This window comes from Archocentrus centrarchus, chromosome 7 (genome assembly GCF_007364275.1).
Source record: "Archocentrus centrarchus isolate MPI-CPG fArcCen1 chromosome 7, fArcCen1, whole genome shotgun sequence".
NCBI lineage: Eukaryota > Metazoa > Chordata > Actinopteri > Cichliformes > Cichlidae > Archocentrus > Archocentrus centrarchus.
The window spans coordinates 18,044,535-18,062,812 of NC_044352.1; the positions used below are offsets into that span (position 1 = coordinate 18,044,535).

At 40.9% G+C, this 18,278-nt stretch overlaps 1 protein-coding gene across 1 annotated transcript in view; it reads right to left on the minus strand.

Moving 5' to 3' along the window:
* LOC115782776 (voltage-dependent calcium channel subunit alpha-2/delta-3-like) overlaps positions 1-18,278 on the minus strand; it is a 126,612-nt gene that overhangs the window by 85,483 nt on the left and 22,851 nt on the right. The window contains exon 3 of the mRNA XM_030733189.1: positions 14,248-14,364. Coding sequence (XP_030589049.1) covers positions 14,248-14,364 — 117 coding nt within the window. The remainder of the gene's footprint in view (positions 1-14,247; positions 14,365-18,278) is intronic.

Below are 18,278 nucleotides of genomic sequence, written 5' to 3' on the forward strand. Positions count from 1 at the left end.
CTTTACGACTAGCTTTTAAAGCACCCTTAGCACTTAGGTTACACTAAAACCCCTCAGGGAACACGCAAACGCACACACACAGATAGCAGACAGACATTTGGCTATCTCGCGAAAAGAGCCTATTTTCCTTAATGGTTCAGCAGTAGAAGTAATGACCGCCTTAGGTTCTTTGGACACTGTGACAACAAACTCCTTCATCAGTTCATGCTGTTTTACACATGCACTCTTTCGCTCATAAACTCGACAACAACAACAACATGGAACCACACAGTCACTCACTCACATGCACGCACACATGCACGCTCGCGCACACAGTCCATTATCACCATCTTGCTGTTACCGTCTGCTGTGTGTGCCTGTAAGGGGATGTGGGTGTCTCGGTGCCTATAAGTCAGCATTATGCTTTCTTTCAGTCTCTCTCTCTCTCTCTCTCTAATGGGAATAATCACCTCCTGGAAAGGCCTGTCAGAAGCAGGCAACCTGATGTCACTGTTGTCAAATGAAATATATTCAGGTAAATTAACAATTTTAAGAGATAGAGTTTATGATATAAAACAGAAAAAAGCAGAAATCCCTCATCGAGTAAGAAGACAGTTACAATTTTGCAGCTTTACCTCAGGAATATTCAGTCCGTCCCTTTTTGCAAACTTTTGCTTTTGTTGGAGATTTATTTTAAAACACAAATAATTGTCATTTTTGCTTATCCATTTACACTCAGTACTCAAAAATTCAGCCCTTTTTTTCTTAGAAATTAACTTAAAATAAAAAACTAATTTATAAATGCATTCTGAACCTAAATTCAGTGCATGGTAGCAGTCCCTTCGGCAGCAATTACAGCTTTTAACCTTCTTGGGAAACTGCAGAGGTTTTGCACACCTGGATTTGGACAGTTTATCCCATTCTTTCTGGCAGATACGGTCAAGCTTCATCAAACTGGATGTGAAGTGTGTGGACCCTACCTCCTACCCTACAATCATTTCCTCAAAGGGCTTTGCCTTCTGCTAGGCCACCACTGTAAATAAGAATGTGCTCCTGATGACTTGCATGGAGATTAAAAATAAATAAATAACTGCCACCCTCAGGTCTTTTTGTTGATGTTCTATATAACTGTACAAATATGTATATGCCAAAACAGTCAGAAAATGACTATATGACTGAGAAAATGCATCTAAACACAACCTTAAATTTTGATATAAATTGTTGCGTTAGTTTTTTGTTGAACATATGAAACTTTTTAATGTTTTGTGTCAAACTCACAAACTGGTGGAAAAAAAAGGAGCCAGTGAAAACATAGTAAGCTAAAAATGATCAAAAAACACTCTTCTCGCCACTGAGCAGGAGCATGCAGTCAACGCGCACAGCCTACAAGCCACAAAGCCTCTCTAGCACTGGAGCGTGCCTCTACCTGGCCTTAAGCACTCTGGCCTAATTGCTAGGTAGAATCAGCTGCACAGAGGGGTGTCACCTAAGGCTGGAGAGCAGGCAGGACACACTTGCCCACTCTCCAGCCTTGCTAGGGTTATAACAAGTATGTCCCCTTTGACTCTGTGTTCAAAGCAGCAGCTGCAGCAGCTGCAGCATGCAGCAGCTGGAATATAAATTCCAGCTGCTGCATGAAATTCGATTGACAGGTGGTTCATAGAAATAATCTTAGATAGCTGCTCATGTTGTAGAACTCCCTTTGAGTTGCCCGATTGGATCCATAAACCTGTCTCTGAGTAGTTTTAAGCTTGGTCCACAGTTAAGTAAGTTGATGCTTAAACTTCTGAGAATTAGCCATGTCTTGAAGCAGTTCAAAGCCCATGTTGTTTGCCCCGCAGTGTACAAGTACTTTTACTCAAAAGTTACTTGTGTTTAACTTTGCAGTGCAAATTTGTTACAGTCTAACAGACAGGATAACAAGCATTAATGTAGCTATTGGTTATTAGAACATTTTAGTGATACAGGTATAGCAGAAAGTCCAAGTAATGTTAACTTCTGTCAGCACTCAGTTGAATCACTCAGGTAAAAATATTCATCCATCCATTTTCTTGAACTTATCCTGTTCAGGGTCGTGTGTGCAAACTCCACACAGAAAGGCCTAGGCCAAGGCGGATTCAAACCCAGACCTTCTAGCTTTGTGGCAACAGTGCTTACCACCAGTGACGTGCAGTCAGGGGAGGCAGGTGAGGCACGGCCTCACCTGTCATCGTGGAAATATAAAATTAAAAAATAAATTAAATGGTTATATTCATTCAGTGATTTGTATTTTAAAGTTCTTTTCCATTTAACTACACCATTTTTAGATTAGTTTTTTCAAAATCGCTGAATTTTCGCATTTGCCGGTCAAATACTAAGAGACGAACGGTGAGGCACCAGCCCGGCAAGCCGCACCACGGATTGCGCAATCCGTGGTGCGGCTCAGTATAGTCATTGCCAATGACTACTAACTGTGCTGGCATGCTATGCAGTGAGACCGGATTACTTTCCCTTTGCATGTGGCTATTAAAATGTTCTAACACTTTTACTATATGAACTAAATTTCCATATTTTAGCTGGTGTATATAATGCACAGTTTTTTTTTTGTTTTTTTCATTAACAACTGTATGTGTGTGTAATGCATTCTTGTGTTGAGCGATCATGAAACTGCTGCGAAGAGACACTAGGTGAGGCACGCAGTTCTCGTGCCTCATGGTAGGGGGCGCTGGTGATCCCAGGGACTCTACGACTCCTCGGCGGCAAGCTACCATAAACAGTTAGCAAGGCCAGTTAGTTTTTCCTGTTGCTTGGCCTTATGTTCAACATGGAAGATTACATAACTCAACTGAAAGAATTTTCTAAACTGGACTTTCAATCGAAGCAGAAGATAATAATTAAAGGAAGACCAACACCGGAGCTAAAAGGTTTGCTTCAGACTATGTTAAAGTTAAACAAAACAACTGTTGCCAATCAAATGGTGAATAAGCTATATGTTTGTAAATCTGATGTGATGACGTCAGTGCCTCACCAGTCACGACCCTCACCGCACGTCACTGCTTACCACCATGCTGCCCAGGTAAAACCAATATAATGTAATCATGTATAATTAAAGTTGCTGACCTGAACAACTGCTACACCAAAGGCTTAAGGTCCAGTAAGGGTATGCCAATGAACAATTCTTTTATGTGTCTGCTTTTAGACAGATGCAGTTGTCAGTGTTAAAATGGAAATTAACTGTTGAGAGTTATTCTCATTAAGTAGTCTAAGTATGACAGAACTGAAGACAAAGCCTTAAGGGGATCTGGTGTTTTTAATGATGATTTAAGACATAACTGTGCCAATCCTTACAGCCTTGATCTCTTGCCAAGGAATATTCTTAAAAAAAATAAAAATAAAAATAAAAAAGTAGAAGTAATAATTAATAACAAAGTCTAGCTTTTCAAACAGGTGTGGGAGATCTGCTGATTCTTATCCATGTGCACATTTCCTAAATAAATAAATAAATCCGCAACATTTGCAATAACCTTGTTTTTCATGTTTATTATATTAAAAATTAGATCATGAAGAGATTTTAGAATAATTTCCTCAGTATAGACTAAAGATGAAAGACCAGAAATTGGCTTTTGGGGCCCAGAGCAGCAGGGCTGACTCTCAGGAATCTCTATTAAACACACAAACACGCAGACACACACAGCAATGCTTCCTTGTACTTCTTTCTACTGATGCACATTGTAAGTTCTTATCGCAAGTAATTTCTGTCTTTCACAGCTGGTCCTGATGTCTATGAGTTTTAGTAATAGACTTCCATTTCACATTTCCATTCAAATGGCTTTACCAGTAAAACTACTGCAATCAGCCAGCTTATTTCAGCCAGGCCATGTGCTAGTGTGTGAGTGTGTGCGCGTTGTGCTGCTGCTCTTGTGTGTGCAGGCAGACTGTTTTGGGAAGTGAACGCTGTAATCTAGAGTCCAACCAATCATTTTCTTCACCATAGCAACACACCTGGCCATTGCATACTGTTGCATATCATTCTATGCTTCAATCTAGTCAGCTATTGATGTATGTATACACTTGATGAGCCTTCTTTATGGTCTCTGAGAGGCTGAGAGAGAAAAGTAAGCCAGAAAGAACCTGGATGTCTTCTTTTTCAGAAACACGCAAAAAACCTATATGCCTAATTGAAAGCAGAGGGCTTGTGTGCATGTCATGTGTTTGTGTGCACGCATATCTAGGCACTAAGAAGCAACACAAAAAACCTCCGGCAGGTGCATTTGCCGAGAACCCAAGGAACAAACAAAGATAAGGACGGTGGAATGAAGGGAGGATGAAAGAGGAATGATAGAATAGCATTCTCTAAAGGTCTGAACACTTAGCCTCACACTCCCAACAAAATGTCAGCTGCTGCTTGCGAAAGCCAGTGTCGATACAAACACACTTGTCAGCATTTGTGAGTGGGTAATGGTCTATTTTTGTGCGTGCGTGTGAGTGTTAATCGTTTTCTCAGCTGACACCTTGAGGTATTAGCTCCTTGACCTATTCTGCCTCTTTTGCAAATGTCAATCCTTGAATGTGTGCAAGTATGCATGTACAGTATGCGACATGAAGGCTGAGTCCATGAATGTACATTATGTGTATATACAGTTGTAAGGTAACCTGAACTGCCCTCCAATCAGAATTGAGTCTATTAATCTGTTGCACACAAAAGTAATTAGATTTAAGCATTACAAAGAATTACATTTTCTCAACATTAAGGAATATATGTCCTGTTGTAATTTCCGCTCTGCTGCACTCTACCAAACATTTAAACACTTATTTTCTACCTCTAGTAATCAGTTCTGACACATTATTAATTCAGTTTAACTTAGCAAGCAATAAGATGGGACTAAAAGCTCTAGGGGAAAAATAACTTGCATAGTAGCAGGGAGTCTCTCAATTGGAAAAACACATTAGAGATAAGTAGATACTCCTTACTCCTGTGAATTTCAATTCCACCATATCACCAGGATGAACACTCCAGGTGGTGTGTTTGTCTTTGTGTGCATGTTGCGTTGCTGTGGGCGTACACAAGGTAGCATGCTGTCTGATTGCATGCGTTCGTGTGTGTCTCGCAAAAATTCAAATGAGTCTGCCATGTCTTTTTGTCAATAGGTGGTCCTGCCAAAATGTAAGATGCCGTTTAAAAAGAAAGGAAATTACTTTTCTTCTCAAATCATTCTGTCGAGGATTTTGGCTTGGTATGAGATGACAGCAATAATTAAACTGACACAGCAACAGCCCTTTTGGCTCTTTGAAGATGCACACCCTCATACAGGCGTATGCATTCACTGCTGACAGAGTAAAAAGCTAAATACACAGTGCTAACAAGACTCGTTATGGTAACTGGATTTTTAGTTTGTAGAAAGAAAAGATAAATCCCCCCATCAACAAAGATATCTGTCTCCTAAATGCAATTTGACAGTTTCTTAGACTTATATTTTACATCTTATTTATGATCCGTTTAGATAGCAGTGTTTTAAAGCCTGAACGACACCTTACTTGCTTAATGGTTTCCCGGTTCTCACATGTAAATAAGTGATGTCTCCCCCTCTGAATTAAACACAAATTCTGTTCCCATTTCATCACTTTTCATCCCACCCACTTCCATCCGCCCCCCACTGTTTTTTTTCTGACATTTGGACTCATTTACCTCCTTTCATTATCTGACATCCTGTGATCATGATTTGCCTGACAAAGGATTCAGCTTGTTTACACTTTCAAAAGTTCATAAACGATCCCCCTCATTTAACTGTCAACATAATTGGCTTATTGTTGTTCTTGTACCATGCTTGCTGTATTCTGGGTTTCCTGATGGATGAAGCCGCTGACCTTAGCAAATGCCTATCCATTATGAATGCAAGACTAAAGCTGTGAAAGTTAGGCTGTCATATATAGCTGAGCTATGCTAAGAGCCACAGTAGAGGGAGGATGGATGGGGTGGCCACATACATTATTGACTGCTAACTGAAGTCTCTTGACTTTTTCTTTTAAGCAGTACATTAAGCCTTGCCTCAGGACCTTCCCTCTACCAAAAAAAAGGGAGGGCAGTGGCCTGAATCTGAATGTTCTCCAGAGGTAACAAAGAACAAGACCACATCAACTACAGCTCTAAATAGACGCACATAAAAAGCATTCCCTAAGGTTCTGTGTGCTGTTGCTTGAACACACATTTGCACTTTCGGGGTTCAACTTAACTTCCTGTATGTCCTGTAACCATCTTTTATAGTTAGAATTTATTGCAGAGATCTGCAAAAAGAGTAGCAGAGTTGCTGCCTAATAATAATAATAATTTAAAAAATTTAATCAGGATCGGAACGATTTTACAGTGGTCAGAAATACAAAAGTGCTTCTAAGCTTGAATTATATGTATTTATTGGCATTGTCTGTGTTAGATATTTTTCTCTCATATATATATATATATATATATATATATATATGTGTGTGTCTGTATGACAGATATAACCAAAGTACAGTGAGGTAGTGGTGCACTTAAAAAAGAGATCCAGTGTAGCTCTTTCGTGTATATAGCAGGAAATGCTAACTAAACCTTGACCTACAAGTCCTTGGGCTCTCGTTTCTGCCAAAGTCCTGAGCTCAGGTGAGAAAGCTTGGCTTGGGACAACCCATCAATAGCACTAGGGACAGCAATTAATTTTGTCAAAACAGCTAGGGAAGAATTGCAGTATCAACAAAATGGAAAAGTGCCCTGTGACACTTTGCTTCTTCTCTGTTTTACGACTCAAGTACACCAAGCATGATCGAGGGGCAGAAGGGAAACAAAACAAAAGGAAAAAGTGAAAGAGAGAGGCAATGACAGCGATGAAGGGACATAGTGTACTTTGAAATATCAAGCCCCAATAATCAATACTTGAAAGTCCTCAGCAGTTCTGCTGACTGAAAGAGAATCTGAAGTGCTGAACCCAGCGCTGTTACCCAACCCCCACCACCACCTCACCCTCATCTTTGTCTGGTGTTTCCTTTTGCTTCAATTTCATTTCTTGCTTAGACTGAACCTTTGACTCATCTTTTCTTCTTGACATTTACCTTTCCCATACCTGCTGCATGCATGCTCATCTCATCATTCAAGAAAAGGAATCCATCACTGAATTTCTGGTGACAGAGAGGTGAAGGAAGACATTGCCACTGTCCTGATATCTACTGGCTGGCTATGCCTTACCCTTAACCAGCCATCACTCTCGACAGAAAGACACAAAGGTGAAAAAAAAACATTTTAGACAAAAGAAAGATGAAATGAGTGAACAATGGTAGCAGTGCAGATAACTGCAGTGATCATTTAAGCCACATATTTAATTTTAAAAATAGTACAATGAGAACATTTCAGCTGTTGAAACTGAATTTTTTAAGCTATGTCAATTCAATTCAATTTTATTTTTATATATATTTATTTATATACACCAGTTGGCTTGAGGTGCTTAATATTTAAGGTAAAGACCAAACAATAGTAGAAAGAATCCCCAGCACTCACACGTCCCCAAGCAAGAACTTGGCAACAAGGAGAAGGAAAAACTCCTTTTCAACAGAAAGAAACTTCCAGCAAAGTATCTGCTCACTTTGAATTTGATGCTAGCAAGAATTTTTAAAAAATGTTGCCGTGGGTTCATACTGTATTAAGAGTGCACTGCATTGCTTTTTCTTTTGATAACACTTGCTAATAACAATTGCATGTATGGATCGTCTTTGTCTTGTTGAAATAAGCAAGACTTTCCCTGAGAAAATGTGTCATCTAGATGTTAAAATTTGCTGCATTCAGCCTTATAGTGCAGGTTCTAAGCAGAAGGATTGTTCAGATTGTGAAGAAAGCACCCAATTTGGAATATAAGTTCTTGAGCCCACATAAAAAGATTTAAGGGGTGGACACACGTGAAACCAATAATTTGAAGGGGTGCGCCAGCGGATTAATTCAAGAAGGCTGCCATTGTACCGAAAGTGCCCTTATTTCAAATTTATTTTATTATTTAAATCAACTTAATGTTAAAGTCTACCAGCTGTATATGTGTGTAACATAATTAACATATACTGGTTCGGTTCGCTTCGGTTCGATTTGTTCCATGCGAATACTAAATATCATGGTTAAGCAATAGGTCATAGATTATTTTTTCTGGTTACATACAGGACCGACACAGAAGCATAATTCAGACCTAACAGGGTTAAATTTTGGGATATATCATCTTTGCGTGAGAGATTACTAGTTTGTGAAAATGCTGGACAATTTTACCTAAAATGTAGCGGGGATGATAGATACTTATTAAATGCTGTTTGTCCTGGTAGACTGTCACATATTTCTTTTCCTTTTATTCAGGTTTTTAGCCATTAAGGTCCGGGTCAGTAGGTCTTCAAAACATCCTGTGAAGATAGATAAATATGATGATTGTACTAAGTCGTGTGTACTCAGCAGCATGGATCAATATAAAGAAATGACTCTTAGATATTCTAGTCTGCTGTAGAATGAAACTGCTTTGTAAGAGAGAATTGGTTCCTTTTCCTTTGTCTTCACTCTAACCTGTTTTCATGCAGTGTCATCAGACACTTAAATACGCAGCTAGCTGCAAATGAACTTTGGAATTATGCGTTGTTGAAATTGTTTTCTTACTACATTTACACTGGCTTCAATTTTTCAATTAAGATAAAGAATGTTGCTCTCTGAATACCGTAGCCTTTAGATTATCATCCATGTTTTGACAATGCTTTGCATGTATTCAAAAGAGCTCATTATGTTTTCATTTGCATGGAAAGCTCATTTTCTTGTACAGAAATGTATTAAATATGTAATCAAAGTGGTTTACGTTATAATAGAGTTTCAGAAGTTTCGAGGCAGAAATGTGTTGATGGTTCAGTTGTTTTCATGTATTTCTGCACTTTATGGCAGCCATTTCGAATATGAGGTGACACGCCCACTCATTATGCATATTTCACTCATGTCCATCCCTAAATTTATTAAACTTGGCCTAAAGGTTATCCATGCCAACTTTCATGCTTTCTTCACAATCTGAACAACTGGTCCAATTTTAGGGCCTGAACACGTACTGTTAATGATGCCTTCACAAACGCCATTGGAAGTAGTTTGCTGCAGCGCCCCCTGGTGAACTGTGGAAGACCTGAAAGCTCACAACTATTAATTGAAAAATTAATAATAAAAAAAAAACTGCACAGGAAAATAAGAATGTAGGGGCAAATTTTTGATTTTATAAAATATGAAGCATAGCAAAACCTGGTGTATCATCAGTGTACAGCTGGATAAACGGAACAGGATGAAAAGTTTCATCAGTGTGAATCCCGAGTGAAAGAGCACAGTTTAAGTATCAGCATCAGGTGAGACCAATTTTCTGTGCACTGCCACCATACACAAAGCATAAAATACACATTCGCCACGTTAGGTGATGATCAAATGATCTTGCTTTGTATGTGAATATAACTGAACATATCGTCATTATTGATTTAAATAATAGGCCAGGACACACACACACACACACACACACACACACACACACACACACAAACACACACACAAAGTGTTAAGTCTCAGCTTTAGGAAAAGCACTTTTACTGAGGATGAGAAATGTTAACTTTGGTATTAATATTCAAAGTACATGTCAGCAACTAAAAATTATACATCATAGGAGGTTTTATTGGCTGAGAAATTTCACTTACAATCCTGTGTTTGCCTTTTATTTTTACAATGGTGTAGACTTTCCCTACTCTACGCTAGTAATCAGGTTGAGGACTTCAGAGGCGTGTTTGCCACAGGTAAATGATATCAGCAGGTACAGAGCAGAGACCAAATGCCATTACAGGAGAAACAGCCCTAGCAGCAAGGCAACCACTCTGCTTTGAAGTGCATTTGTCACATGAAACACAGCCATGCTTGACTTCAAAGGGGGCATTACAATAGCTCCACGCCTTTCAACTTTGATAACAACGTGTTCACTGTTTCTTTAACCGTCTGCTGTTGCCACAATTTTCAGTCAGGAGACAAGCATTTTTGTTTTGTTTTGTTTTTCTTTTTGTCTGGAGCGACAAAAATGGGAAAGGAGTTGCAGTCTGCTCGACAATGATAATATCCAACTTCCACAGGAACTGATGAAGGTAATAGTAATTAAAAAATAACAATGGCCGGCTAATATGCAATCCATGCAAGTGTCCATGGATTTACAGCACATATACAAAAGCTTCACAGAAGGACATACGGCGCATGATGTCCTTTGCAGGCAAGTGTTTACATCGAAAAACTGTTTGATTGCCCTTTTTGTTTGCTGTATAATAGTGTAATTGCAATTACATTGGCTATAGCAACTAGAAGAAAGAACTGCTCCTGTCCAAAGTTTCACTGGAAGAGTGAGGCTTTGAGAGGAGAAAGAGAACAGATATCAACACAATTACAGAGAAATTCAAAATGCAGACATGCTCTCTGCATCTCTCAGTCAAATACACTACTACTTACACAACTGCATAAAGGCTTTCCCAATAGAAGAAAGATCATGCATTAATGCTGGCCACATGCTGGGTCACTATCATGAGTTACTAGATTAGTTAATGGAAATTAGTATTTAATATTTTTAATAAAGTTAAGCTTATGATAAAATTTCTGTGTCTACACTTAAAACAAATGTTAATAAAACAGGAGTGCAATAATAATAATCTTTCCAAGGCGCATTTAAAGACAAATGAAATCAGTGGCCATACACATGCATTTACAGGTGCACTCTTTCACAGCAGCAGACACTGCTGTCTCACAGCAGGTGGCGGAGAGCGATAAAGAGGGGGAATCGACGTGGAGACGAGGAGATAAAACCATGTTGACGGACAGGCCAGAGCACCTGCACGGAAATTGAATCGCTGAAGCGCCACATATACTTTAGTAAAAAGCAGAGAGATGGGAAGAGGCGGAGCAGAGAAGGGAGACACAGACAAAGGAGAGAGGGATGATTAAGGACAGCTGTGGGAGTGTACACTAGGCCAGACAGATGAGAGCTCTGCTAATAAAGAGAAAGTGGAGCAAGATTGGAAAGAAGAAGGAAAAGGACTCCACTATATGGTTGAAACTAACACTTTATCATCAAGGCCAAGACAGAAAGGTGGTGAACTGAAATCGTGATAGTGGATAACAGAGGTTAAATTCTCTCTGCATTGCACCTTTTTTTTCCCCCCACACATGAATCTTTCTTCAAATTATTTTTTCTAACTTTTTTCTTTCCCTTCCTCTCAGTAACTTTTTCTTCTGTCTGAAGAAGTACCAGACAGGCACCCTGTGATCTTCACATCAATCCCCACAACTTTTACTTCATACACACACAAACACACAAACTCACACAAAGCCCACTGAGATGTACAATTATCAGGCATCCAGCATCCAGGCGGGGACTTTCAAGAAGCCATTAGCTAGCTGAGTCCTCATATCGCCATGGATTTCACAGAATCTCAAGGATACACACAGACATCTGTACTAGACTCACTATGTCTAATCTCAAAAATAATTTTACAACGAGGGTTTAGACGATGTTTGTAAAAGGGTAACAACTCTCTCTGTACATTCTTTATAAAAAATAAAATTATATAAGCTTAATCCTTATGTGGAAAGCACATGGTATTTGGTTTAAATACAAAACAATGTTCACTATTATTAGAAAACTGATTAATTCCTTTATTTTTCATTACAGAATTTAATGACAGTAGAAATATTCAATTAGACCCTTGCCTTCATGCCAGCAATTGCTGTATATGAGTAGGAGTGATATTTCTGAAATGCCAGATGACGCATGGCAGCAGGAAATACATAATCTTTTCTATGTCCACATATGGAAATGTGAATATTTTAAGCATGTGACACTGTAAAACAAGCATAATCATGCAATCTAAACGGGAAAAGGTATCATACATATGAGAAAGAACAAAGGCACAAGCAAAGCTAAGAGATGGAAATGGTTTGTTACTATCTTCACCCCTCTCCCTCCCTCACTCGCGTCCTTTCAGCTTGTATCCTCTGACCAAATTCTCAGAAAGAAATCCAATTTCTGTTAACAGCACCATGTTGTCCTGATAAGATCAATCACCTGGAGCAAGAGATCCAGCCAAAGAGGCAGTGCACTGTGGACACAGTGTCACATTGTGCACTGCATCTTTTACAGCACTGACAAACACAACACACACACACGCACGCACGCACACACACAATCCACGTGCATGAAAATGCAGTTAAAGTTAGATGCGCCAACATTATATGCATGCTTAAAATATTAACAGTGTTGAATCAAACATTCAAAGCTACAAATAATACAGCAAATCCATTATTTGCATGAGACTCTTGAATTATCAAAAAAAAAATGACCTGCATAAAGGTTAAAAAAAAATAGAGTGAGAAATGTCAAGTATCAAAACTGAAAGTACTCATTATTTAATATGGGTTTAAAGTGGATCAGGTGGAGGTCAAAGGCAGAGGTCTTGGTGATTCCATCCCCAGTTGCAGAAACTGGTTATTCAGACATGGAAAGGAACAGAAGCTGGTGTGTGAGACTGAGAGATACTGGCTTGACTCAACATACAGCTCGGGTTCTGGAATCAGTCTCCTGGAGAGGGCTGGACTTTGTTCCACACTAAATTTTAGGGGCAGTGGGAAGAAGTGAGTATATTTGCATCCCCCCAGCTCAGTGCTCATATGTTGGTGTTTTGCCTGGTGGATCAGAGGGCTGCTTCCTCGCAACTCCGGGTCAGATCCTGACTGCACCAAACAACAGTCCAGCCTTATAAGAACAACTCCAGGTTTCTTTACTGCGCTGTAGCCAGGCTGACAAAGAGTCAGAGCTCTGTTGAGCTGAGCATTCCTTTAACCTTTACTAGTAATGACTTCATGTATTTCTTCATGAATAAAATTTTAACCATTAGAGAAAAATTATTCACAACCATCTCGCATACATATCATTACCTACAGCTACTTTTAAAACTACTGATATTTATTTAGGCCTCTCTGATTGCTCTTTCTGCGTTAACTTCAATAGTTACTTCCTCCAAACCATCAAAGAATCTATTGGACCCGGTTCCTACACAATCACTGTTAGGCTGCTGTCCCCACAATCCGGACCCAGATAAGTGGCAGAAAATCGATAGATGGATCCTTACATGCTACCTTAATACAATATAACTGTAACCTTAGTTATGGATATTCTACATGTAGATACAATGTTTTGCATGCAATACAATTACTATAATGAGAGACTGTAACTATCTAATAAATTAAATGAAATAAATGTATTTACTAGGGTTAGGTTAATTGGTGATTCTAAATTTTTATAAATTATTGTAGGGTCTTTACATTACAATGTGCTTACAAGTGCCTTGAGGGGACTGTTTGTTGTGATTTGGCGCTACATAAATAAAATTGAACTGAATTGAATTAAATTGCCCATAGGTGTGAATGTGAGTCTGAATGGTCTCTCTGTGTTAGCCCTGCGACAGGCTGGTGACCTGTACAGGGTGCACCCTGCCTCTCTCCCTATGACAGCTGGGATAGGCTCTAGCCCCCCCATGACCCTGAACAGGATAAGCGGAAGTGAATGGATGGATGGATGGATGGATGGATGGATGGATGGATGGATGGATGGATGGATGGATGGATGGATGGATGGATAGATGGATGGATGGATGGATGGATAAATGGATGGATGGATGGAAATTGCAATTAAAATAAAATAATTTTTTTTATTCAAGTGTGGTACTTAGTACTTTTCCACTACAAGATACTAATGCTTAAGTTTGTCTAGACAAAAGGCACCCCTGAGAAATGCAGCCAAGCATACACATTGATAAATACAACATACATAAACATAGATTCTCTTGGTTTAGAGCTCTGTGGTAAAATGGACTTATGGCTGCTTATGCTGCTTTTGAGGAGCTCAAGAAAGTAGTACCAATGAGCAGCCTTTCCTGTCACCTCGCCTTTGACATTAACTTCACATACCATACATACACACAACTGCAAAAATTGTCCTTTTGGCTTCACAGGTTGCACTTCTTCAGAAAGCCAATAGTCAGCACAGTGTTAAGAAATAAAACCTTGAACATACAGAGCTAAAAAAAAATCTCTCTCTCTCTGACACACAGACACACACACAGACACACACACAGAGACACGTACTTTATTTTGTAATTTTGAATTCATTGTTATTTGTTGTGTACTGATCATTTTTGTGCATTGAAGTTGTTTTGTGTGTGAAGGAGGAAAATGAAGATAGAAACACGTACCTTCATCGCCTGAGCTTTCTTGTGAAACATCTCCTCCATGTTTTCTGCCAGCCTCTTTACCAGCCGCAGACCATCAATCTCCTCCACCCGTACTGCCCGCTCAAACTCCTTGTATTTCTGAAAGAAAACCACACAATCATTTAATGTTCTTGTATTTCTGAAATTAGGCCACATAGTCATGTTCTACAATGACTGCCATGTTAAATACAAAAAAATGTGTATTCTCATTCCACTAAATCCTGTCAGCTAATTTTGAAAAAATTATAATACTTATTCTATTAACATAAGGAAGGTAAGATAATTCCACATTTTTTGGGAGGGTGTAATGACTTTGAAGTCATCAAATGATACATTAGGAGTACTGAAAGAATTAAAAGCAATGCATATTTTGTATGTACAATACTGTGCAAAAGACTTGAGCCACCCCTCATTTTTTAAATCCTTTGCTAGGAAACAGGTGCAGCAATTTATTGAAACATCCAAACAGTTTGTACAATTCTGACAAGCTTGAAAGTCAATATTTGGTATGATCACATTTATTCTTCAGCCTGAACTCGCTAAGGCAGCTTTCTTGTAATTTCTTTAAGTCTTCTTCAGGAATAGTTCTTCAGGCTTCTTGAAGGACATTCAAAGCTCTTCTTTGGATGTTGGCTGCCTTTTGTTCTGTTCTCTGTCAAGATGATCCCACACTGCTTCCATAATGTTGAGGTCAGGGCTCTGAGGAGGCCAATACATGACTGATAGTGTTGCACTGTGTGTTTTTCTGTCCACGTATGCTTTTACTGCAATGGCAGTGTGTTTGTGATCATTGTCGTGCTGTAAAATGAAGCTCTTGGTAATCAGGCACTTTCCAGATGGTGGATCAAAAACGGTCTGTACTTTTCTGTGTTCATAATTCCATCAATTTTGACAAGATCCTCAACACCACTGACTGAAATGCAGCTTCAAACCATGACAAATCCTCCACTATTTTTAGCAGATAGCTTCAGGCACTCATTGTTGTACCTCTCATCTCCTGACCTCCTCCGAACATACTGATGATAATTTGAACCAAAAATTTCAATTTAATTTGGCATACGTCAGCCTTTTCTTCCTGTTTTCCTTCCTTCAGAATGGCTTTTTTACAGCCACCCTTCCACTGGGACCATTTGTGATGAAGCTTCAGTGAGCAGTAGCTTGATCAACCGAAGGGTGAGATCCATCTCTCAGGACCTATGTCAGGTCTTTGCTGCATTTTTCCTATTTCTTAAGGATGTGGCTTTCAGACACTGTTCATCTGTCTGTGTAGGTTCTCAGTCATCCAGGTCATAGTAGTCCTGTAGATATTTTTTTTTAGACCCACCACTTCTTTTGTCATCCACATGTTCAGTTTCCTCAAATTTTTTTTTTTTAAGGACACATTTTTTCAGCTAATAGATCTTTGAGAATCACTTTGTTGGTGCAAAAATACCATTTTACACCTGTCAAATTGTGTTATTTTTGGCATTTTTCATAAATCCAGCGAAAAAAAAAAGGGACCAAAGTACAAAGTACAGTATATCACGGGCTGCTAGTAACAAAGTGTTTAAAGATATAATTTAAAATTGGTTCTTTGCCCCATCCCTCCTTTTTAATTACATCATAGACATTACGTCCAAGTACACACAGTGGTTGGTGGATGGAGCTGCTGAGGTGGCCCTACTTGTCCCCTCACTGCAGCCTGCTCCTCAATTTTATTAACGTCTTAGACATTGAGGGTCTTGGGGGGCGGTGTGGATGAGCGCTGTTGGTCAGTGCTCATGTCTGTGTCCCTCCAATTTTAACAGAACTGTAGCTTTCACACAGTCATAATCATTCTTCCCACTACATACACTCACACACACCAACACATACACCCAACAAATTGGGTGGGAGGAGGGGAAGGGTGCGTCTTCCCACACTCTGGTTTTCTGCACCCTGCCTGGGGTGGGGTCTGGCTAGTGGTTCGGGACTGGGTTGGCTGCTTCCCCGGGTTACCGCTGGCTCTGCACTGATACCCGCTCGTCCACACTTTGTGTTCATGTAAGGTCTGTGAGTGTGTGCAGGAGCGTGCAACTGGTATATATGCTGGGGGTTGAGCGGCTCTCGGGCACCTGGGTCCACGGAGCCATGCTCTCGGCTCATGCTGAGGGCGCCGGCCTGCAGGGGGTGGGGGGGCTGCTCATTGCCTCTGGCTCTCTGGGGCTCTTGTCTTTTGACTGTGGGAGCTACGTTTCCCTGTTTACCTCTAGGTCCCGGAGGTGTGGTTGCGGCTTACTGAGTACATTTCATGACAGAGACACACACACATACAAAAAAACATAACAAAGCAAGAGTGTGTGTGTGTGTATGTGCTTGTATATATATATATATATATATATATATATATATATATATATATATATATGTATATATATATATATATACCTAGGTCTGTCCCCTTATTTGTTCTATTTTCTTACACCCCACCCCCCGCCTGTCAGAGCTGGCAGTCTTTTTTTTGTAGACAATAAACAAAGTGAAAATGTTCCTCTGTGAATCGCCATCTTATCATGGTAGAGGGTTTTGTGTGTCCCAGTGATCCCAGGAGCTATGTTGTCTGGGGGCTTGTCCCCCTGGTAGGGTCTCCCATGCCAAATTGGTCCTGGGTGAGGGTCCAGACAAAGAGCAGTTCAGAAGACCCCTTATGGAAATAACAACAAGGGAACAGTTTACCCTGCCCGGAATAGGGTTACTGGGGCCCCACCCTCGAGCCAGGCCTGGTGAGGGAGCTCGAGGGAGAGCGTCTGGTGGCCGGGTATTAGCCCGTGGTGCCCGGCCGGACGCAGCCCGAAGAGATGACATGGGCTCACCCTCCTGTAGGCCCACCACCCACAGGAGGCGTCGTAGGGGTCGGGTGCAGTGTGTGTTGGGTGGTGGCGAAGGCCCTGGCGGACCGATCCCTGGCTATCGAGACTGGCTATTGGGACATGGAATGTCACCTCTCTGGTGGGGAAAGAGTCTGAGCTACTGCGTGAGGCTGAGAGATACTAGCTAGATATAGTTGGGCTCACCTCAACGCATGGCCTGGGCTCTGGAACCAGTCCCCTGGAGAGGGGCTGGACTCTGTTCCAGTCTGGAGTTGCTCTCAGTGAAAGGCGGCAAGCTGTGGTGGGTATCCTCGTATCCCCTCAGCTTGCTACGGATTTTTTTCACCAGTGGACGAGAGGATTGTTTCTCTGTGCCTTCAGGCCGGGGAAAGGGGTCCTGACTGTTGTTTGTGCTTATGCGCCGATTGACAGTTCAGAGTACCCACTCTTTTTGGAGTCGCTAGGTGGGGTGCTGGAGAGTGCTCCATCCGGTGACTCCATCATCTTGCTGGGAGACTTCAACGCTCACGTGGGCAATGACAGTGAGACCTGGAGGGGTGTGATTGGGAGGAACGGCCTGTCCGATCTGAAACCGAATGGTGTCTTGTTATTGGACTTCTTTGTCCATAATTAACACCATGTTTGAGCATAAGGGTGTCCATAAGTGCACGTGGCACCAGGACACCCTAGGTTGCAGGTCGATGATCGATTTTGTAATCGTATCACCAGATCTGCGGCCGTATGTTCTGTACACTCGGGTGAAGAGAGGAGCTGAGCTGTCACCTGATCACCACCTGGTGGTGAGTTGGATCAGGTGGCAGGGGAAGATGCTGGACACACCTGGCACACCTAAGTGTGTTGTGAGGGTGCGCTGGGAATGCCTGGCAGAAGCCCCAGTTCGCGAGATCTTTAACTCCCACCTCCGGCAGAACTTCAACAGCATTCCGAGGGAGGCTGAGGACATTGAGTCTGAATGAACCATGTTCCGTACCTCCATTGTTGAGGCTGCTGCTCAGAGCTGTGGCTGCAAGGTGGTTGGTGCCTGTCGTGGTGGTAACCCCCGAACCAGATGGTGGTCACCGGAGGTGAAGGAAGCCATCAAGCTGAAGAAGGAGTCTTATCTGGCTTGGTTAGCCTGTGGGACTCCAGAGGCAGCTGACAGGTATTGGCAGGCCAAGCAGAACA